Source organism: Lipotes vexillifer, unplaced genomic scaffold (assembly GCF_000442215.2).
Source record: "Lipotes vexillifer unplaced genomic scaffold, Lipotes_vexillifer_v1.1 scaffold104, whole genome shotgun sequence".
Classification (NCBI taxonomy): domain Eukaryota; kingdom Metazoa; phylum Chordata; class Mammalia; order Artiodactyla; family Lipotidae; genus Lipotes; species Lipotes vexillifer.
Window position 1 is genome coordinate 1,281,153 of NW_006789458.1, and position 24,651 is coordinate 1,305,803.

General features: G+C 35.8%; 1 protein-coding gene across 1 annotated transcript in view; it reads left to right on the forward strand.

Moving 5' to 3' along the window:
* Positions 1-1,075: 1,075 nt before the first annotated feature.
* The window catches only part of EXO1 (exonuclease 1), a 39,214-nt gene continuing 15,638 nt past the window's right edge, over positions 1,076-24,651 (forward strand). The window contains exons 1-8 of the mRNA XM_007462624.1: positions 1,076-1,236; positions 6,346-6,465; positions 9,120-9,243; positions 10,219-10,356; positions 11,308-11,520; positions 13,395-13,582; positions 14,264-14,360; positions 23,077-23,302. Coding sequence (XP_007462686.1) covers positions 1,076-1,236; positions 6,346-6,465; positions 9,120-9,243; positions 10,219-10,356; positions 11,308-11,520; positions 13,395-13,582; positions 14,264-14,360; positions 23,077-23,302 — 1,267 coding nt within the window. The remainder of the gene's footprint in view (positions 1,237-6,345; positions 6,466-9,119; positions 9,244-10,218; positions 10,357-11,307; positions 11,521-13,394; positions 13,583-14,263; positions 14,361-23,076; positions 23,303-24,651) is intronic.

Here is a 24,651-nt window from a genome sequence, read left to right on the forward strand (position 1 = left end):
ATTACCTGCCATATTTAAAATTTAGAATTCCCAGCTCACTCCAGGACTAGTGAATCATAGTCCCTAGGAGTGGAGTTGAGAATGTGCCAAGAATTGAAATTTGAGAACTGCTGAACTAGAGTATCACAGCTTTGATACAGGGTTTCAACAGGGTAAGTCTGACTTCTGATCCTGTATTTTCTTCCTTTCCTCCCAAACGTAATGCCTTATGTGAGAGATTTATTTTAGGAAATGCTGAGCAGCTGCTCAGTGTCTACTGCTTTTACTTTTTTATCAGGGGAGTTGGGGGAAGGGGCAATAGTTGCTTGGGAAAGGACTGGCAGCTACAGGTTTCCATATAGAAAGGGCTTGGGGGCTGCAACCTAGACGGAAGAGGGTGGGAAGCTAAAACATTTTTCTTGAAACTATTTGCACAACAGGCATGGTTTCACATTATTTGGGGATAGCTTTCAGAGAGTCCAGTGGAGTTTCCCCTGGACGCCACTCACCACTGCTTATAAACAATGTTCATTGCTTGGAATAAAGTGTTCTGATGGCAGTAAATTTCATTCCTAGAAAAGTACAGCTTTAGTTCTATAATTGTGTTTGATTATTTTATTTTTCAGTTAAAATGTTCTACAAACTGTTTTGCATGTTATTTCTTATAATGCCTGTGTAGAGGCAATGTGGTATCATAGCATACACAGTTTTATAGATTTTAACAATGCCTTTTTGGAGAGAAGACAGTCTCATACTTTTTTAGTACCTTCTGCTTGCTTTATACTGTGTTAAGGGCTTGGAGCAAATGTTATGATTCCAAGTGGGAAGGCACTTTAGAAAGAATAAACATTAAGGAACTATGAAGTGGCATTAGAGATAGTATTAGTGATTGGGGTAAATATTTTAGACTATGGAAATTGTTTGACAGGGAGGAGCCCACTTAAAATATTAAAGAGCATGATTCTCAAATATCTGAACGATAATCATTGCTATGTCAGTTTCCAAGCTCTTTTTATTTTTCCAGCACTTTTGGGTAAATATATTTTGCTTTAAATTTTGCCTTTCTCTTTTCATATCATGTAGTTAACTTGGCACTATGGGGATACAAGGATTACTGCAATTTATCAAAGAAGCTTCTGAACCTATCCACATGAGGAAGTATAAAGGGCAGGTAGTAGCTGTGGATACATACTGCTGGCTTCACAAAGGAGCTGTTGCTTGTGCTGAAAAACTAGCCAAAGGTGAACCTACCGATAAGTAAGTTTGGAGCTTATATTAATTCATTGCCAATTAAGAATGAGACTTATAATGCCTTGTTTTCAGAAAGGGATCATTTTTATTCAATGCCAGGTTTATCAAGACGTGAGAGTATGTGCTTTAGAATATTGCCAAATCAGGGAACATTTCCTTCTATGTTATAGTCCTAGTTTTCATTCTTTCTACTAAGCTAGAGTATTAGGACACTAATGGACAAAGACTGTCTTCTTTATTCTTTATCTAAGGTAAACTTTTTAACAATATTCTAAAAATTCATGGTGATTTCAGACTCCTACTTTCTTGGGTACAGACAACACATTGCTAAGCCCCATTAGCAAAACAAGGCAGTTGCTTCTAAGGGACAAGGTGTTCTGACTCCCTTTTACTTCACTTGGGGCCAAAACTGGTGACCCTGTTGACATCCAGTCATAACTCTGTGACCTCATTTGAGGCAGGATGCATGTCCTCTTTATTTTTTAAATAGAAACACTAGAAAAACAAGCAAGCATAGTTTTTGGACAGAGATTTCCCACAGGAGTTTGGGTACTATTATGTGTTTTCTTTTTTGCAATATATAATTTATCTCCTAGAGGAAAGGCTCACAGATCTTAGCCTGATTTACTTAAGCACAGTGGACAGTAATAACCCTTTTTGTTTACAGAAGATGGAGGGAGGGGGTGGGGATGGAGAGTAACAGAGAAGTCATTATTGAAAGGTGAATGTATGTTTTGGGCTTTCAGGTCTATGGAGTTAATTTGACCAAAAGTGACCTGTTACAGTTTGTGTGGATCTGAAGGAGTCTGGGCACTTCTGCCACTCCAACTGTTATAATCATTTTTTTTTTTTTTTTGCGTTACGCGGGCCTCTCACTGTTGTGGCCTCTCCCGTTGTGGAGCACAGGCTCCAGACGCGCAGGCTCAGCGGCCATGGCTCACGGGCCCAGCCGCTCCGCGGCATGTGGGATCCTCCCAGACTGGGGCACGAACCGGTGTCCCCTGCATCAGCAGGCGGACTCTCAACCACTGCGCCACCAGGGAAGCCCATGTTATAATCATTTTTTGAAAGTGATTTCTTTTCCACCACTAAATTTGAACAGTTGTGATTACAGTTGAAGACTGCAAGTTTTTCAGTGCTACCTTCAGTGTTTCTTTGAATTATCTTCACTAGGGGGAAACTTTATCTCTAGTTTTTTGGTACTTTCTAAGGATTCTGAGATTTTTGACCAACTGGAAGAGTTGTCCAGAGTACAGGGAGTATCCTTTGTTGTCAGAGATGAACTCCACAGGACTGACCATGTTGTAGGTGTTTAGTAAATGTTTACTGAACTAGAAAGTTTCAGGACTTTCAGCAAAGTATTGTGTAATTTTTTTTTCCCACTGCAACTAATAAGTCACATTTGATAGTTTACTTTCCTTTTCTTTTTCACCTTTGGATGGGGATATTAACCAGAAAAGGTCAGAAAATTTGGATAAGCCTAGGATAAACCTTTATGACCGTAATAAAGAATGATGTCGCTCTATATGTGCTGACCTGGAAAGATGTCTAAAATATATAAAGTGAGGGCACCAGGTGTCTGATCTTTATATCCTCTCTAGTAATTTCTTTTTTGCCACACTGCATGGCATGCAGGATCTTAGTTCCCTGACCAGGGATCGAACCGATGCCCCCTGCAGTGGAAGCACAGAATCCCAACCAGTGGACCGCCAGGGGAGTCCCTCTGTCTAGTTTTTAGTAAAAAAGTGAATTTCCTTTAAAATTTATTACAATTTTATGTTTGCTTTCTTCTATTTTTACTTGATACTTAATCAGTAGGTCACAATCATTGTTCTGTAGACCAATGAAGGTCTATTGTCACTGGTTTACAATAAAAGGAAGAAAAGAACAATGTAGTGAATTTTCCATTAAGATGAATATATTTGATTTAGAAGATTATCTTTTAAGATTGTGTCTTTTTATTCATATTTTTGAGTTAAAATTGCTGGAAGTTGTACATGTAGCTATTGTTTTTAAATTTTATTGACATATAGTTGATTTACAATGTTGTGTTTAATTTCTGCTGTACAGCAAAATAATTCAGTTATACATATATATGAATTCTTTTTCCTTATGGTTTATCCCAGTATATTGAGTATAGTTCCCTGTGCTATACAGTAGGACCTTGTTGTTTATCCATCCTATATATAATAGTTTGCATCTGCTAATCCCAAACTCCCAATCCTTCCCTCCCCAACCCCTCCTCCCCTTTGGCAATAACAAGTCTGTGCTGTATATTTGTGAGTCTGTTTTTGTTTCATAGATGTGTTCATTCGTGTTGTATTTTAGATTCCACGTGTAAGTGATATCATATGGTATTTGTCTTTCTCTTTCTGACTTACTTCACTTAGTATGATAATCTCTAGGTCTATCCATGTTGCTGCAAATGGCATCATTTCATTGCTTTTATATGTATACCACATCTTCTTTATCCATTCATTTTTCAGTGGACATTTAGGTTGTTTCCATGTCTTGGCTGTTGTAAATAGTGCTGCTGTGAAAATAGGGGTGCATGTATCTTTTCAAATTACAGATTTGTCTGGGTATATGCCCAGGAGTGGGATTGTTGGATCATATGGCAACTCTATTTTTAGCTTTTTAAGGAACCTCCCTCCATACTGTTTTCTATAGTGGCTGCACCAATTTATATTCCCACCAACAGTGTAAGAGGATTCTCTTTTCTCCACACCTTCCTCAGCATTTATTATTTGTAGACTTTTTAATGATGGCCATTCTGTGGTGTGAGGTGGTACCTCACTGTCTCACTGTTGTTTTGATTTGCATTTTGCTAATAATTAGTGATGATGAGCATCTTTTCATGTGCCTATTAGCCATCTGTATGTCTTCTTTGGAGAAATGTCTATGTAGGTCTTCTGCCCATTTTTTGATTGGGTTGTTTGGGGTTTTTTTGTAATTGAACTGTAGGAGCTGTTTGTATATTTTGGAAATTAAGCCCTTTTCAGTCACATCATTTGCAAATACTTTTTCCCAGTCCGTAGGTTGTCTTTTTGTTTTGTTTATTGTTTCCTTTTCTGTGCAAAAGCTTGTAAGTTTGATTAGGTCCCATTTATTTATTTTTGCTTTTATTTCTATTGCCTTGGGAGCCTGACCTAAGAAAGCATTGGTATGATTTATGTCAGAGAATGTTTTGTCTATGTTCTCTTCCAGGAGTTTTATGGTGTCTTGTCTTATATTTGTGTTTAAGCCATTTTGAGTTTATTTTTGTGTATGGTGTGAGGCTGTGTTCTAGCTTCATTGATTTACATGCAGCTATCCAACTTTCCCAACATCATTTGCTGAAGAGACTGTCTTTTCCCCATTGTATATTCTTGCCTCCTTTGTTGAAGATTAATTGTACATAGGTGTGTGGGTTTATTTTTGGGATCTCTATTTGGTTCCATTAATCTGTATGTCTGTTTTTTTGCCAGTACAATGCTGTTTTGATTACTATAGCTTTGTAGTATTGTCTGAAGTCTGGGCAGGTTATGCCTCCTGCTTTGTTCTTTTTTCTCATGATTGCTTTGGCAATTCTGGGTCTTCTATGGTTCCATATAAATTTTAGGATTATTTGTTCTAGTTCTATGAAAATGTCTTGGGTATTTTGATGGGTGTTGCATTAAATCTGTAGATTGCTTTGGGTCGTATGGCCATTTTAACAATATTAATTCTTCCAATCCAAGAGCATGGGCTATCTTTTCATTTCTTTGAATCATCTTCAATTTCCTTTATTAATGTTTTGTAGTTCTCAGCATGTAAGTCTTTCACCTCCTTGGTGAGGTTTATTCCTAAGTATTTTAAAGGGATTGTTTGTTTATATCCCCTTTCTGCTATTTCATTGTTAGTGTAAAGAAATGCAACAGATTTCTGTATGTTAATCTTGTATCCCGCTACTTTGCTGAATTCATTTATCAGTTCTAGTAGTTTTTATGTGAAAACTTTACGGTTTTCTGTGTATGGTATCATGTCTTCCTTACCAATCTGAATACCTTTTATTTCTTTTTCTTGTCTGATTGCTGTGGGAAAGACTTCTAATACTATGTTGAAGAGAAGTGGTGAGAGCGGACATCATTGTCTTGTTCCAGATTTTAGCAGGAAGGCTTTGAGGTTTCACCATTGAGTATTATATTGGCTGTGGGTTTGTCATAAATAGTTTTTATTATGTTGAGATATGTTCCCTCTATACCCACTTTCGTAAGGGTTTTTATCATGAATGGATGTTGAATTTTGTCAAATGTTTTTTCTGTATCTATTGAGACGATCATCACATGGTCTTTGTCTTTTGTTGATGTGGTGTATCACAGTGATGATTTGCATATGTTGAGCCATCCATGTGACCCTGGAATTAATCTACGTGGAGCTATTGTTAACTGTCTTGCCAGAGTAAAAATTGAAATGCAATACCTGATTCTTGTTTGCATCCTGGACTAGGGAAAAAAATTGTAGCAGTGCTGTGCTGGAGTCAATTTTTATGAGCTGGCTATACACCATCTCCTCCCAGTTCAGCATTTAGTCAGCCCACATTGGTAGTTTATCCACCACTGTAGAATATTCATGTCAGGGATTGACAAATGCTACATATTATGTACCACTTTCTCTAGAACTTGTTAAACATTTAGCAGGTCACCACTGGTTATAACAATACTGGGACAATCAGACAAATTTTAATGTAGACTGTATATTAGATGGTATTTTGTGGCTGTTAAGTTTCTTGGATATGATAATGGTGTTGTTGGAGAAATCAGGTATTTTTTCTACCATTCTTTCAACTTTTCAACAGATTTGAAATTTCTCAAAGCCAAAAAAAAAAAAGAAAATGGGGTAAAAAGGCTAGATATGGAATCACACAATGTCAGAACTGAAAGGGATGTCAAAGCCTTTTAATCTACACATGAGGAAAGCAAATATCCCATAGCCCATTAGGATCCAAGTCTAAATTAGAGTTTACATTTCCTTTGAAAACATTTGCTTAAAGAAAACAGAAACCTCTTTTCATAATCTGTCTCATCTGGTTTTAAAAAGAGCAAAAGTATTACCTAAAGATGCAAAGCATTTAATTATTTTTCTTCATTTTCATAGGTATGTAGGATTTTGTATGAAATTTGTAAATATGTTACTATCTCATGGGATCAAGCCTATCCTGGTATTTGATGGATGTACTTTACCTTCTAAAAAGGAAGTGGAGAAGTCTAGAAGAGAGTAAGTTAACTCTTGTAACTTTTTAAAATCTGACATTGTGGTCTGTATAATATGAATTTCTTTTTGTTTTAGTTTGTTGAGGCTTATTTTAATCTCTAGTACATGAACAGATTTCCTTAGATGTTCCATGTGTGCTAGAAAGGAATATGTGTTCTTCAGTTATTGAGTGGATGGTTTTATGTCTGTCCAGTAAATCAAGCTTATTGGTTGTAATGTTCAAATCTTCCATATCCTTATTGGGTTTTTTAATGTTTTTGTTTGTTTTTTATGTGTGTCTACTTAATTCATCAATTACTGAGAAAAGTACATTAAAATTTCACTATGATAGCGGAATTGTCAATTACCTTGTAGTTCTGTCCGATTTTTTTGCTTTGTTTATTTTGAAGCTATTTTATTGGTTGCATTCAAGTTTAGAATTTGTTATATTTTTGTGGCAAATTGAAGCAATATGCAGTGGCTCTTTTAGTCTCTATGCTTTTTTGTTCTAAAGTCTATCCTGTCTGATGTTTGTATAGCAGTAACAATTTTCTTTTGTATGTTCCTAATGTCTTTTTCTGTTTATTTTCAGTTTTACTATGTCATTGGTTTTAAGTTTGTCTTCTATAAAGAACACATCGCTGTAATTTTTTTATACATTCTGTCAGTCTGTCATTTTTTTTTTTTTTTTTTTTGGGTGCATGGCTCACGCAGCATGTGGGATCCTCCTGGACTGGGGCACGAACCCGTGTCCCCTGCATCGGCAGGCAGACTCTCAACCACTGCGCCACCAGGGAAGCCCAATCTTTGTCATTTTTAAAACTGGAGGGTTTTATTCTTTTTACATTGATCATTAATTACTAATCTATAGCTCCTACCTTGCTTAACTTCTGGGTTGATTGTTTTTTCCACCCTTATTGTTGTCTCTTGTTTCTAGTTGAAAAGTGGTGTACTCTATTTCTGTTCTTTCAGTAGTTATAATTGAAATTTTGTCATTCATATTTAACTCAACAGAATCTAGTATTTTTATAACAGACCTTAGAAAGAATTTCTGTATTTTTTTTAAAGAACTTCTGTATTTTATTGAAGCACCTATTCTGCCACTTTTCATCTGTTCTTGTTTTTACCCTGTGTTAGTTTTTAGGTCCAGGAGTCATTGTGCTGTACAGTAAAGAGCACTGGGTTTAGTTATTAAAGGTAGTATGAGTTAGCCCCAGATAGAGGTAAACCTCACTGAGTGATCATTTTGTGAGAGTGCTGCTTGCCTAGTTTTGCCATCTCTGGGCCTAGAATCAAATTAGAGAGGGCCCTTCAGGTCTAGGTTTTTCAATCTAGCTGTATTTAGTGGGCTCTGATTCTTCAAGTCAGAACTTTATAAAGTTTATAAAAGTATTAACTGAGACTGTCTGCACCCACATTCTAGTAGGAATAATACACAGTTTATTAAAAATACTTTTAATAAAAAGTTAGTTCCAGGTTACTTCTTAAAGGATTGGTGACAACCCTAAACCAGTGTGGCTAAGGGACTAGTCCATGCCATATCCCACCTGGGTGTCCCCCATCCTGTTCTTAATTCTAATTACAGAGTTATTTCCTCTTGCTAACTTCAAGAAAGGCTAAAAAATGTTTCAGCTGTCTGTCTCTGACCTGAGTGCTCTTTCTGACTTATCTCTGTAGGATCAGCATTCTTTGTGCCACTGTAGTGGTGGGAGGGGCATTTAAAATCCTTTTCTACAAAGTCTCCTCATCTCTGGAGCTCAGTTTAACAGTGAACTAGGAAATTTGTGTGTATGTGTATATGCACGTTTACTTAAAAGGTAAACTTCATGAGTTCATACTGATACTTCAATTCAAATTCAAGACTACAGGGGGTAATTTTTACTTAACTTTTTCTGTATGGTGTCCGTTGCTCCTTTCTTACCTACTAAGAATCCTCGTTTTCAAGGATACAAGGATAATAAAGTTAGAATATCTTATAATAACTCATTTATTTTACCCCACATTATACTCACCAATATTTTCAGAATAAAATATGAATACTACCACTACCAATATGATTGTTGAAAACTGTTACAGTTTCTTTTTCTTTCCTTTGCATGTGCACTCTCTCCCCCCATTTCAAACATAGTGGTACTACATTGTCAGGGCACATAACTACTGCTCTCTCCCTAAACAGGGAGAGAGCAGTAGTTATTTAGTCTTGTGTCTACAAATTACGATATAGCTGATGGCTATTAACAGTCCTTATATCAATGTCTCTCATGTGTTTTTGGTTTTTCCATAGTTTGTCCTCTAGTATTAATAGATTCCACAGAGAAACTCACAGGAAACAGTATACTTCAAGTTCTTAGTATGTTGATAAAGTTGCACCCTTTACACTGGAAAGTTAGTTTTAATGGTGTAAAAGCCTTGACTTACATTTTCTTAAGTGTCTTCATTACTCCATTTTCTTTTGACATGAAGCATTGCTATGGGAAAGTCTGATGATAAGCTTGTGTGTACAGGCACTGTAAATCCTTGTTCTTTTTGTCTAGAAGCCTCAAAGATCTGGGTTAATATTCTCAAGGATTGGATGTGCACTTTCAAATGAGTCAAACACTTTTTATTCTAGGAAAAATCCTTGAATTATAGTTTTATTGTAATTTTTTGAGTCCTTCTCTCACCTTTTTATCTTGCAGAAGAAGACAAGCCAATCTTCTTAAGGGAAAGCAGCTTCTTCGTGAGGGGAAGGTCTCAGAAGCCAGAGAATGTTTCACCCGTTCTATCAATATCACACACGCTATGGCCCACAATGTAATTAAGGTGAGCTAAATAAGAAATTAAGCCGAAGTAACAAATTACTGGGTTCATTTAGCTAGTTATAAGTTGTTTGTTGAGTTGTTTGTTAAGGAAGTAAAGGGAGGAAAATTATTCTAGGCCTAACCTTCAGGAAAGCTGGGTGTCAGAGGAAGAAGGAACAGTATCTGTAGGCAGAAGAGAGGAGTCCAACAGTTTCCAAGGGAGAAATCCTAAGGAATAAGTGAAGCTCTCCCTTTTTAGATGTGTCACTTACATAGATAGATGTGCTCCGCAGAGATGCAACGAATAACTTCCTGGAGGTTCAATCCCACCCCACTCTCATAGTCTTCGACAGTTACTGTAACCTTCACTCATGAATGACTGTCAGAGATCTGTTGAAGTAGGCTGGCCAACTCAGGATCTCTACAGACTTCTAGTCCACTTGATCTGCTTCTTAGAAGCTTATTTCCTTATTACCTATTACCATAAATCTTAGTGTCAGCATGCCCAAAATCACAGCCCACACTTCCCCCTTTTCAGGTCTGTGTTCAAACTGCTTGGTAAACAAATGGGAAGATAGTGATTAAATTCTGTTGTTTGATCAGTACAGTGTCAGACTCGTGTCCTGTGATAAGAGAACCTGGGGAAACGCATGACTTGTGTTCTTTTTAGAGCATAATCATTCTTAAGATGGTAGCTTTCTATAATTTGAAATAATTAAGCTTTATAGCTTGTATTTGCCCCCAAATGTACAGCAGTATTTCTTTTTTCCTAATTTATATATGGATTTTTAAAAAAGATTTCTTAGTGGCTGTATGATTAGTTCAATATATATAGGACTAAAAGTAGAAAAACTTACTTCAAAGGAAATGATTTTCAAAAATAATATTAGCAAGTATTCAATACATGTTGAGGCTGGTAATAAAATGGGTTTGATGTAGGAAGTTGTTCAGTGCTTTGCAGATGCTGTTCTTTAGATTGACCAATCCTTTCCCATAGGCTGCTCGGTCTCAGGGAGTAGATTGTCTTGTGGCTCCATATGAAGCAGATGCACAGTTGGCCTATCTTAACAAGGCTGGTATTGTACAAGCTGTAATTACAGAAGACTCTGATCTCCTCGCTTTTGGCTGTAAAAAGGTACCTAACTACAACTGCTCCATACTATTTTTCTATGTGGATGGAAATAGTGTAAATCAGGAGCTAAAGTTTTTTATCCTGTTTAATACCTGCAACTAATATTTACTTTACAGTTGTTAATAATTGTTTTATTAAAATGAAAAGAAAGGTTTTGCTGCTTGACATTTGTGTAATCTGGACGATTTTTCAGAGTAAGCCCTTACAGTTAGAGGGTTTTGTTTTCTCCAAATTCTTTAGTGGAATGTGGTCTTATTTTTTAATAATGATAACTTATATGCTTTATATTTTTCAATTAGGTTAGGTAAATAAGCTAACTTATCTACTAATGAGATGTTATGCAGTTATTTAGAATTATGTATAAAACTATTTAATGGAAAATTTTATTATGATATATTAAGATACAAAACTATAGGGTGATTTCATTTTTGTTAATGTCTATGTTATTTATATTATCTATTTATTTCATAGATGAAGAAGGATCTGTGTAAAGGTTAATGCTGGGTAACAGTGATAGATGAGGCATTTGGGGCAACTTCTGTTTTCTTCTTCCTGAGTTTCTGTGTTTTCCAAATTTTCTACAATGGACATGTATTACTTTAAGACTAAGCAAAAGGGTTACTTTAATATGTAAAAGCGGAAGGTAAGGAGAAAATGCTTTTTGTATGAATTGCTATTTGACATGATAACCCTGTAATAGGTTATCATGTCAAAAAGGGCCTTCTTTATACCAGAGTCAAGACAATTGAGTTCTGGCATATGACCTTGTCTAGCCATAGCCTATGCTTCAATTTAACTTATTTGCAAATATCGCAGTAATTAACTGGCCTACCTGTCTCTCTTCTCAGTTATGATAAAGAACAAGAAAGACTTCTTAGAAATACTGCAATGTCTTAGATGATGAAAAATAAAAATGGCTCTTTCAGGTGTTAACAGTTTCCATTCCTCTTGAAGGTTATTTTAAAAATGGACCAGTTTGGAAATGGACTAGAAGTTGATCAGGCTCGGCTAGGAATGTGCAAACAGCTTGGGGATGTGTTCACAGAAGAGAAGTTCCGTTATATGTGCATTCTTTCAGGCTGTGACTATCTCTCATCGCTGCGTGGGATTGGATTAGCCAAGGCCTGCAAAGTACTAAGACTAGCCAACAATCCAGATATTTTAAAGGTAAGAGTGATTTACCAAGTGTCATATTCAGTTTCTGAAGCAGTTCTTAAATAATAGATGAACTGCTCAGAATATGGATCTTAAATATTCTATTATATCCATATCCAATATGGTGTCATTGAAAGGAGAAAATGACTAAAACACTAGAACTTTGGTTTTGGCAACGGATGAACCATGTTTTCAGCAACTGACAAAAAACAAGTAGTAATTTTTTTAGATGAAGACTAATATAAAGAAACTTAAGGATAAGATACTCTAGGGTAGAATTAATGTTAAAATTTAGTCTTTTGATTTCTGTCCTGTTACTCTGTAGTAGTGGTTCTCAAACTTTTTGGTCTCAGGATCCCTTTACACTCTTAAAATCTCTTTGTGGCAATTATTTTTATTTATATGGGTTATAGCTATTGATATTTACTGAGTCAGAAATTGAAACAGAAGGAACTTCCCTGGTGGTGCAGTGGTTAAGAATCTGCCTGACAATGCAGAGGACACAGGTTCAATCCCTGGTGCAGGAAGATCCCACATGCTGCAGAGCAACCAAGCCCGAGCACCACAACTACTGAGCCCATGCGCCACAACTACTGAAGCCTGCGCACCCTAGAGCCTGTGTGCCGCAACTATTGAAGCCCGCCTGCTCCAGGACCTGCATGCCGCAACTGCTGGGCCCACGTGCCACAGCTATGGAAGCCCGCGTGCCTAGAGCCCATGCTCTGCAACAAGAGAAACCACCACAATGAGAAGCCTGTGCACTGCAATGAAGAGTAGCCCCCGCTCGCTGCAACTAGAGAGAAAAGCCTGCACACAGCAATGAAGACCCAATGCAGCCAAAAAAAAAAGAAATTGAAACAGAAAAATCAAAATGTTTATTAATTCACTTAAAATTAACAATAATTAATAATTACATTTTAACATATGTATCATATTTTTATGAAAAGTAGTTATCTTCTAAAACAAGTGAAAGTTATGAGAGGAATTGCACCTTTATGTAAATCTCTTTAATGTGGCTTAGTAGAATACAACTGGATTCTTGTATTACTTCCTCATATAATTTGATGTGGTATCATGTGTCATGTATTTTCTAGAAAACTCTGAGACCCCATACATCGCTGCTCTATAATTTCTCTGATGTCTTTACCTTAAAAAATTAAACATACATTAAAGAAGCTTATTACTACCCCACCCCGCCTTGAGTAGTTCTCTTAAGCCCTTAGAGTTTGCAGAGCAGAATTTCCATTTTTTGTCTCCAAGGGTACAAGATGTGAGTCCTCAGGACTAAGGGTGGTGTACTAGAATAGACAGATCTCAAGGGTGGGAGATGGTGGCAGATTTCGGAATAGAGCAACATGCACTAATGAGCCTGTGACTACAGGATGACTTCAGTTCTCTGGGTCTTCTTTTCTTTGTCTCTGGGTTTGTTATAAAAGATTTAAATCCCCTTCCAGCTTTAATCATCCATGACTCTAACAGGAATTAGAATGTTGACTTCATTTTTAAAATATGATCTATGAATATTTGGGTTTTTTTTAATTCTTGGGTTTTGTGTGTTGTTTGTTTTTTGTTTCTAGATGAAACGGACTTTGAGGGTGAAGAATGTATCTTAAAGTTATACCTAGGAATGTAAATTTGATGTGTAACTGAATTTTTCATTCTTTGGATTAATAGAAAAACCAAAGAAAATACGGTTATAGAGACTTAGAATTTTAAGTCATGACGTGGTTGTGTTTACTGGTAGAGGTTTTTAATGTAGATAAAAGCAATTGATTTTTCTATCCCTCCTCATCCTTCTCTAATGTAAAGTGATGGGTGTTGGGAATAATGAATTCCCTCTTCTTTATCTGCAGATAACTCATAAATATTTTTACATTCATTATTAGGTTATCAAGAAAATTGGACATTATCTCAAGATGAATATAACAGTACCAGAAGATTACATCAAAGGCTTTATTCGGGCCAATAATACCTTCCTCTATCAGCTAGTTTTTGATCCCATCAAAAGGAAACTCATCCCTTTGAATGCCTATGAAGATGACATTGATCCTGAAACACTAAGCTATGCTGGGCGGTATCCTTTCTGAAACAGAAGGGTAGAGCTTTGCACTTCTTCCGTATTTTTGTGGTGATTTTTTAGTGAGACATTCAGTAAAAAGTTTGCAAATTGCTTTTTGCTTTCTTTTTTTATAGTGAAATCTTTATTTTGTTAAATTTAATTACAATGCTAGTGAAAATTTAGAGTAACTTTTTGTTTAAAAACCTGAGGCTCATCCATTATAACTTGCTAATTACTTAGATTGACTTGACAGAAACATGTACAGTCAGTCACTTAAGGTACATTCTCCAAAGGTGGCACTTAAGAGAACCCCTCATGGCAAGCAAGCTCAGTTAACCAGGAAGAATGCTCTGAGCATATGAGTATGCCAGTTGAGGATGCTCTTCCCACAGCCACTGGCCACATACATCCAGGGTGATGTAGAGCCGTGAGTCACATAGGTAGTCGCCAAGACTTTCCTCTCTGTCTCCCTTGACAGGGAATAAGTGATGCCTTGGGACTTCACTTCAGAAAATAGCCAACTCCTGCTGTGACTAGTAAACTATGCCCGTGGTTTCAGTAAAGCTGAATGTGGAAAGTAAGTAGGGTCCATTGAAGTCATAAACCTGTGACAATAGAACACACTTTTCTGTCTTATTACAGTATCATTTGTTTGGTTGTTAATAAAAGCATTTTTCCTTAATCTTAGCAACCTAGATATGTTGATGATTCTATAGCTCTTCAAATAGCCCTTGGAAATAAAGATATAAATACTTTCGAACAGATTGATGACTACAATCCAGACACTGCCATGGTAACATATTAAAGACTTCTTTCTAAAAGAGCACATTTTAATTATGTCTCGGGAACTGTGACTAGAGGCAAATCTTCATTTAGTAAACATTTTTTAAGCATTTCTGTATCCAGGCATTATGCAGGGTGTAGATTGAAAACAACTCGATGTTAGAGAAAATATGTATATTGGTTAATTTCCTTAAATTAAAAAGTGACCACAAAATGTATTATCAAACCTTTATACTTGAACATTTCATTTGAATATACCAAGTGTCTGATGACCTTTTTTCATCTCACCCCATTCAGCCTCTGGCAAGACCAAACCTAGAAATACCTCCCTTGGGGAGTAAAAACTGATTTTTCGCTCATTCACAATTTAGCAAATACTTACTGAGCACCCCTGCTATGTGTCTCTGAGCCCTTTCCTATTTTCTTCTACTTTTTCCCAATTGTATGTATGTATCTCTTATGATACACTCTCCCACCATTCTCTCTTTTCTGTTCATATTTCCATTCAGACTCTGTTCTTGTTTATGTTCAGATTTATTCCTTAAGTAAGTTCTTATGACTCTAATTTTCTCATTTATGCAGAGAACTCGCACATCTTTAACCCAATCTCTAGTCTGTGCATCAATCACATAATTCTAAAAGTCTCCTGAATCTACATAAATGCTTTCCTATAATCTATCCACAGTCAAAAGCAAACTCTTTGTTTCTTATCAGCTTTCCTTAATAACATTTTTTCTTTTCAGCACTTGTTACTCCGTAAATTATGTCTCTTATTTATTTTCTGATTCTTCCCGGTAGAGTGTAATCTTCATAAAGGCAGGGTTTTGTGCTATTCACTGCCATATTATATTTACCATGTTTTTTGTTGAATGAATGAATGTCAGTTACATGATCTCTTTCATTCAGACTAGAAGACTTGGAATTTAATTTTTTTTAAGTGAAGTATTGTTGACTTACAATATTATACAGTTGACCCTTGAACAGTGTGGCTTTGAACTGCACACATCCACTTACAAAAGGGTATTTTTCAGTAGCAAATACTGCAGTACTACACTGTCATTGGTTGGCTGAATCAGCAGATGCAGGAGAACTGCGGATATGGAGGGCTGACTATAAGTTATACTCAGATTAACTGTATTGTTCAAGGGTCAACTGTATTAGTTTCAGGTGTACAACATAGTAATTTGATATTTTTGTAGATTATGCTCCATACAATGTTATTATAAAATATTGACTGTATTCACTGTGCTGTACATTACTTCCTTAAATCTAGTAGTTTGTACCTCTTAATCTCCTTCACCTATTTTGCTCCTCCCCCACCCCTGGCTTCTTTTTCATTGCTAAGTCCTTCTGCACCTTTTTTGTCTTTCTGGTTAATAGTTTCTCCTTTCTCATAGTTATCCAGATCTTTACCCTTACTCACCATTCAGTTCTTTACTAAGCATTTGTTAAGTACTATAACAAGCATAGTTAGGTTAGCTAGTGTTCTGGAATATAAAGAAAAACAGAGCATAATCCTTGCTTGTGAGGTACTCATTGTCTAAGGGAGAGACACATGGTTATATATATAGAAATATGGTAAGTGCTATAATAGATGTATTCGAGGCTCCCTGGAAACAAAGGGCATGCACTTAACTCCACCTAAGGAGAGAATACTTTTTTTTTGGCTGTGTCGGGTCTTATTTGCAGCACCTGGGATCTTTGTTGTGGCATGCGGGATCTTTTGTTGTGGTGCGTGGGCTTCACTCTGCTTGTGGTATGCGGGCTCAATAGTTGCGGCATGAGGGCTTAGTTGCCCCGTGGCATGTGGGATCTTAGTTCCTTGACCAGGGATCAAACCTGCATACCCTGCATTGGAAGGTGGATTCTTAATCACTGGATCACCAGGGAAGTCCCTAGGAGAGAATACTTTTTAATAATCATAAACATTTCTTGAGCATTTGCTGTGTTCTAAGTGCCATTCTAAGCAACTTAGACATAGTAATTCATTTACTCCTTAACAAGCCTCTGAGGTCAGTACCATTGTTTCCATTTTACAGATGAGGAAACAATTAGAGGGAGATTAGGGGACTTGCCAGCTCATAAATTTAATCAGTAGGGGAGCTCTGATTCCAAGCCCTCTACTGTCTCCTTATAGAGGAACTGGTGTGTATCCTGGCTTTACAAAGATGAGTGGGGGTTTTCAAGATGGGTGAGTGGTTCCACGCTGAAGAAAACAGCATGTGTGAAAGAGGATAACATGTTAAAGGTACTCTAAGTAGTTCATTCTGGCTGTACCAAGAATGTCTTAGTGTTTACCAGGTAAAGGAAACAGAGCACCTTGAGAAAGAAAAAGAGGTGAGCCTAGAGAAGATGGCCACTGACAAACTGGTGACCAGTTGAGCATTGAAAAGAATCGTTACTGTCAGCTGAAATTCAGCTTATTAAGAGCACAAATTCATGATGATACTAAAAAAGAATTTTATGTTCATCAACTCAAATTATATAAACCTTACACTCAGGTTGCTAGTTCCTTTTTTTTCTGTTTTCTCTTGTTCTGTATCTGGAACTTCTATTACTTAGATATTGGATTTTTCTGGTCTTCAAATTCTGGAACTTTTCTATCTTACTCATGTCTTTGTCTTTTGCTGTTTCTGGGAAAAACTTTTTTTTAATTTTGTCTTTCAACTTTGCACTATCCAGTATGTAGCCACTGGCCACATGTGGCTATTTAAATTAACATTAAATTAAATTTTAGTTCTTCAGTTGCATTGGCCACTTTTAAAGTCCTTAGTGGCTACCATGTTGGACAGCACAGAACTTTTCTATCATTGCAGAAAATTCTGTTGAATTTTTACTTTTTACTATCATTTTCATATCTAAGAACCCTTTCTTTAATTGTGATTTTTTAAAGATTTTCTTTTATTTCATGGATGTAATCTCCTCTTTCCCCCGACCCCTCTCAGAATATTATTATCTCTTGTACATTTTCTTCTGCTCTCTGCATTATCTCTGTTTGCTTTGGATTTTTTTTTTTCTATGTGTTTTGACTTTTCTCTTTCATGGTGGAGACTTTTTTTTCAAACACCTAGAGCTTCTTGTCAATTTGTTCCTGTTTGGGAGAGGCACTGAGAAGCTTAAGAAGCTTTGTGTGAATGAGTGGGGCTTATAGTCTTGGGTTTTACTCTTTGGTGAACTGGTTGGAAACAAGCTGCCTTTGTTTTGTGAATTCCCAAACATCAGCATATTTTCTCTGTACAGTTCTTTTTTCCAAAAAGGGATCCTCCAATTTCTACTTAACTATGTAAATGTGGCTGTTTGCATTTTGAGAGTAAGAGAGGGAAATGAGCTGGGGTGGACCAGGAAGGGGTAGGGCTGTTCCCCACTATTCATTATTTAGCCTTTCATTTCATCTCTGTCTTTAGACAAATGGATGTTTTCATCTTCTGAAGTACCTACTGTTTTTATGTTATTGTTTCTGGGTTTCAAAGGTCCAGTCGCTCTGAAGCAGATGGGTGTGAATTGACTGTATGGACAGATTGAACATGAGGGCCCAGGAGTCAAATAAACCTTTTTTTTAGCCCTCCCCCTACTTGTGGCCTCCATGGTACCTGATCCCTTAAATTTCTGAGTCTTCAGGTTTCTGTATGCGGAATTTGTGGGTCGTTTTTGTTTGTTTGGTTTTTTTTTTGGCTGCATTGCGTCTTCATTGCTGTGCATGGGCTTTCTCTAGTTGCAGTGAGCGGGGCTACTCTTTGTTGCGGTGTGCGGCCTTCTCATTGCGGTGGCTTCTCTTGTTGTGGAGCACGGGCGCTAGGCATGTAGGCTTCAGTAGTTGTGGCATGTGGGCTCAGTAGTTGTGGCTTGCGGGCTCTAGAGTGCAGGCACAGTAGTTGTGGCGCATGGGCTTAGTTGCTCTGCGACATGTGGGATCTTCCCAGACCAGGGCTCAAACCCATCTCCCCTGCATTGGCAGGCGGATTCTTAACCACTGCACTACCAGGGAAGTCCGGAATTGGTTTTTTACTGATATTCTTTTCTGCAGATGCTTGAAGACACTTTGATCTTTCTTGGGCTAAGTTCTTTATTTTTTTCTTTATTGAGGTATAGTTGATTTACAATATTATATGTTTCAGGTGTACAACATAGTGATTCACAATTTTTAAAAGTTATAATTTATTTATAGTTATAAAATATTGGCTATATTCCCTGTATTGTAAAATATATACTTGTAGCTTTCTTACACCTAGTAGTTTGTACCTCTTAATCCCCTACCCCTATCTTGCCCCTCCCTCCTCAGGCTAGGTTCTTTAAATTCTTCTCTCTATACTCTTGTCTTCACTGTGGTTTGGAAGTTACAGATATCTCCTAAATTTTCTGTAGATGGTATTTGTGTTTGTTTCTTCTTATTGCTTTGGGGATGATTTTTTTCTTATTGACATATTAGTTTCAGGTGTACAACATAGTGATTCAATATTTATATACATAAAGAAATTATCATGATCAGTCTATTTACCATCTGTCACCATACACAGTTACAATATTATTATTATTATTATTATTGCCATGCTGTGCAGCATGAGGGATCTTGGTTCCCTGACCAGGGATTGAACCCGTGCCCCCTGCATTGGGAGCGTGGAGTCTTAACCACTGGACCACCAGGGAAGTCACATAGTATTATTTACTATACTGGTCAGCCCTCCATATCCATGGGTTCTGCATCCAAGGATTCAATCGAATTGGGTCTGTGTTTGGTGGAATCTGCAGATGCCCGTGGATATGGAGGGCTGACCATACTATTCCATTTTATATAAGGGACTTGAGCATCGTGGATTTTGGTATCTGAGGGGGTCCTGGAACCAATCCCCTGCAGCCACTGAGGGATGACTGTATTCCCTGTGCTGTACATTATAGTTCTGTGGCTTATTTACCTTATAATTGGAAGTTTGTAGGAAAAGGGAACTGAAAAGTCTTTATTCTGCTATCTTCTTTACACATTTGAATTACTGATATTATAACTTCATCAGAATGATCCTCAAGTTTTTCCTTTGAGAAACTCAAAAATAATTAGTTGTAATGAAAATGTTCAGATACAATTGGGAATGTTATGGCTCACTAAGATGGCCATCCTTCAGAAGTCCAAATCCTTATCAGATTATTTTTTTCAGAGAAATTTCTTTCAGAACCACTAATTGTACATCAAACTAATTCTTATTATTTATCTAAGATTTATTCTTCCCAGTCAAGTTTTCTACTTGCCTATTTCTCTTTTTTTAAAAAATAAAACCATTAGTGGGATCTAATGCCATGAGCTATACTGCTTAAACTGTCTTTATTATACCTATTCTCTCAATTATTCTAAATTACCTTCCTTGTTAATTCTCAGAGTATATTATGAATAATGTCACCTCGTTTTTATTTATTTATTTTTATTTTTAGTCCTTTCTTTAAGTGAAAGATTAGATTCCAGATTCAGGTGGGACTTTTGTCAGGTGGAATTCACACCCTAGTACCAACATTTTTTGTACCAGTGTTAATTTTTCCCTGTGACTCTCCTACTCTATTAGAATATCATTGACATCCTATTGGCAGATCATTTTCATCTAAAATATATTTAGAAAAAATAATAAAATAGTTGTTAATTGTGAATAACTTGTTTTAGCATTAAAAATGATTATTTACCAATCCTTACTGTCAATAAATTCTTTCTTGGAGAAAGTTTTATGCATGACTCAATGTAGACCAAAGTAGCTTTCTGTTTAATACATAGGTATTGTCTACTAATACATACCTATTTAATACATAGGCATTGTCCACTAAAGAAACTATTGTTTTGTAAATTAGATTGTTTTGGTTTGAACTCATCCAAGTTCTAGAGATGGGATAGTTGATTAAATACATAATTTTATGGTTTTAATTTTCAGGTCCTTTGTAAAGTGTATGTCAGTGATTATTTAGAGGCTTATTGCTAGATGATTATTAAACTAATTAGTATTGTATATTGAACTAATACTCAAATTTTAAAAGCATGTTTTTTCTGGTAATGTTTCTTCAAGTGTAGTTTTATTTCTTGCACTGTTCATCTTAGGAAGATTCATTTTTTTATTTCTTAGAAATGAGCTAATGAGTTTGCTTGACCCTCATTGGGAGAGAAACAGACCTAGGAATACAAGACACATTTAATGGAAAAGTATAGGACCAGCAAAGTAGAAAATGTTATTATTAGAGGACAGATATTTCATCAAAAGCTGTTCAAAGGGGTAATTTAATTATTTACTTATAATTTATGTTGATACAGAGGGAAATGATTTAACTGTTTTTCTTCTTAAAGTAACCTTTTTAAACCCATCTCCCCTGCATTGGCAGGCGGATTCTTAACCACTGCACTACCAGGGAAGTCCGGAATTGGTTTTTTACTGATATTCTTTTCTGCAGATGCTTGAAGACACTTTGATCTTTCTTGGGCTAAGTTCTTTATTTTTTTCTTTATTGAGGTATAGTTGATTTACAATATTATATGTTTCAGGTGTACAACATAGTGATTCACAATTTTTAAAAGTTATAATTTATTTATAGTTATAAAATATTGGCTATATTCCCTGTATTGTAAAATATATACTTGTAGCTTTCTTACACCTAGTAGTTTGTACCTCTTAATCCCCTACCCCTATCTTGCCCCTCCCTCCTCAGGCTAGGTTCTTTAAATTCTTCTCTCTATACTCTTGTCTTCACTGTGGTTTGGAAGTTACAGATATCTCCTAAATTTTCTGTAGATGGTATTTGTGTTTGTTTCTTCTTATTGCTTTGGGGATGATTTTTTTCTTATTGACATATTAGTTTCAGGTGTACAACATAGTGATTCAATATTTATATACATAAAGAAATTATCATGATCAGTCTATTTACCATCTGTCACCATACACAGTTACAATATTATTATTATTATTATTATTGCCATGCTGTGCAGCATGAGGGATCTTGGTTCCCTGACCAGGGATTGAACCCGTGCCCCCTGCATTGGGAGCGTGGAGTCTTAACCACTGGACCACCAGGGAAGTCACATAGTATTATTTACTATACTGGTCAGCCCTCCATATCCATGGGTTCTGCATCCAAGGATTCAATCGAATTGGGTCTGTGTTTGGTGGAATCTGCAGATGCCCGTGGATATGGAGGGCTGACCATACTATTCCATTTTATATAAGGGACTTGAGCATCGTGGATTTTGGTATCTGAGGGGGTCCTGGAACCAATCCCCTGCAGCCACTGAGGGATGACTGTATTCCCTGTGCTGTACATTATAGTTCTGTGGCTTATTTACCTTATAATTGGAAGTTTGTAGGAAAAGGGAACTGAAAAGTCTTTATTCTGCTATCTTCTTTACACATTTGAATTACTGATATTATAACTTCATCAGAATGATCCTCAAGTTTTTCCTTTGAGAAACTCAAAAATAATTAGTTGTAATGAAAATGTTCAGATACAATTGGGAATGTTATGGCTCACTAAGATGGCCATCCTTCAGAAGTCCAAATCCTTATCAGATTATTTTTTTCAGAGAAATTTCTTTCAGAACCACTAATTGTACATCAAACTAATTCTTATTATTTATCTAAGATTTATTCTTCCCAGTCAAGTTTTCTACTTGCCTATTTCTCTTTTTTTAAAAAATAAAACCATTAGTGGGATCTAATGCCATGAGCTATACTGCTTAAACTGTCTTTATTATACCTATTCTCTCAATTATTCTAAATTACCTTCCTTGTTAATTCTCAGAGTATATTATGAATAATGTCACCTCGTTTTTATTTATTTATTTTTATTTTTAGTCCTTTCTTTAAGTGAAAGATTAGATTCCAGATTCAGGTGGGACTTTTGTCAGGTGGAATTCACACCCTAGTACCAACATTTTTTGTACCAGTGTTAATTTTTCCCTGTGACTCTCCTACTCTATTAGAATATCATTGACATCCTATTGGCAGATCATTTTCATCTAAAATATATTTAGAAAAAATAATAAAATAGTTGTTAATTGTGAATAACTTGTTTTAGCATTAAAAATGATTATTTACCAATCCTTACTGTCAATAAATTCTTTCTTGGAGAAAGTTTTATGCATGACTCAATGTAGACCAAAGTAGCTTTCTGTTTAATACATAGGTATTGTCTACTAATACATACCTATTTAATACATAGGCATTGTCCACTAAAGAAACTATTGTTTTGTAAATTAGATTGTTTTGGTTTGAACTCATCCAAGTTCTAGAGATGGGATAGTTGATTAAATACATAATTTTATGGTTTTAATTTTCAGGTCCTTTGTAAAGTGTATGTCAGTGATTATTTAGAGGCTTATTGCTAGATGATTATTAAACTAATTAGTATTGTATATTGAACTAATACTCAAATTTTAAAAGCATGTTTTTTCTGGTAATGTTTCTTCAAGTGTAGTTTTATTTCTTGCACTGTTCATCTTAGGAAGATTCATTTTTTTATTTCTTAGAAATGAGCTAATGAGTTTGCTTGACCCTCATTGGGAGAGAAACAGACCTAGGAATACAAGACACATTTAATGGAAAAGTATAGGACCAGCAAAGTAGAAAATGTTATTATTAGAGGACAGATATTTCATCAAAAGCTGTTCAAAGGGGTAATTTAATTATTTACTTATAATTTATGTTGATACAGAGGGAAATGATTTAACTGTTTTTCTTCTTAAAGTAACCTTTTTCCTTTTACTATTTTAGCCTGCCCAATCAAGAAGTCATAGTTGGACTGACAAAACATGTCAAAAGTCATCTAATATTAATAGCATTTGGAATAGGAACTATTGCCCTAGACTTGAGCTGGACATTGTTTCAGATGCTACAAAGGTGAAGGAAAATCCAAGTACTGTGGGCATTGAACTAGTGATTAGTACTAAAGGATTAAATCTTCCAAGGAAGTCATCCATTGCAAAAAGACCAAGAAGTGGTATGTATTTTGTTTTTGTGAAACACTAGTGAGAATTGGTCACATTTTAGAAGCTTTATAGTTTTAGTTCTTACATTTAGGCCTTTGATCCATTTTGAATTAATTTTTTATATGGTGTGAGGTAAGGATCAAGGTTCCCTTTTTTTTGTATATGGCAATCCAATTGTTCCAACACCATTTGTTAAAAAGATTATCCTTTTTCCATTCAGTTGCCTTGGCACATTTGTTGACAATCAGTTGACCACATATGTGCAGGTCTGTACCATTGGTCTCTTTTCCTGTCTTTATGCCAGACACACTGTCTTGATTTCTGTAGCTTTTATAGTCAATCTTGAAATCTGGTAGTGTAAATCCGGTAGTGTAAGTCCCTAAGTTTGTTCTTCTTTTGAAAAGTTGTTTTGGCTCTTCTGTGTTCTTCACATTTCCATACAGATTTTAGAATCAACTTGTCAATTTCTTAAAAAAAAAAAAAAAGCCTGCTGAGATTTTGATTGGGATTTAGTTGAATCCATAGATAAGTTTGGGGAGAATTGACATCTTAACAATATCAAGTTTTCTGATCCATTTATTTAAGTCTTCTTTAGTTTAAGTCTTCAGCAATGCTTTGTAGTTTTCAGTGTACAGGTCTTGCACATATGTTGTCAAATTTATCTGTATATTTCAGATTTTTGATGCTGTTGTAAATGGTATTTTTAATTTCAGTTTCTGGTTCATTGCTAGTATATAGAAATACACTTGATTTTTGTATATTAATCTTGTGTTTTGCAACCTTACTAAAATCACTTATTAGTTCTAGTATCTCTTTTTAGACTCTCTAGGATTCTCTATGTAGGCAATCCTATCACCTGCAAATAAAGATAGTCTTGCTTCTACTTTTCCAGTCTGGAGACCTTTTATTTCTTTTTCTTGCCTACTGGAACCTCCATTACAGTGTTGAACAAAAGTGCTGAGAATGGAATACTAGGTATTGGGAAAAGGTTTTTTCTTTCCACCATAGAATATGTTTAGAAGTGGAAAGAATCCATTTCTTCTCTCTTCCTTCTTTCCCTCAGATATTACATGAATGAATATCTGACAACAAAAACAAAACAAAGCCCTCGCAAACTTTTAGTTCATGCCCTTATCTTTTAAATTTAGGTATAGATTATTCATGTTTGGCCAAAATGTCCTGATTCCTTATGAGCCTAAATCTTTTTCATAATAATATCTCTGAACCTTTGTTTCCTCTTCTGAAATGGGAACAATATTGCCTATCTCACAAATTTTTGTATATGTGATATAACATATAAAAAAGCCCTGGTACATAGCAGGTACACTGTACATATTAGTTCCTTCCCTTCTTCTACCGT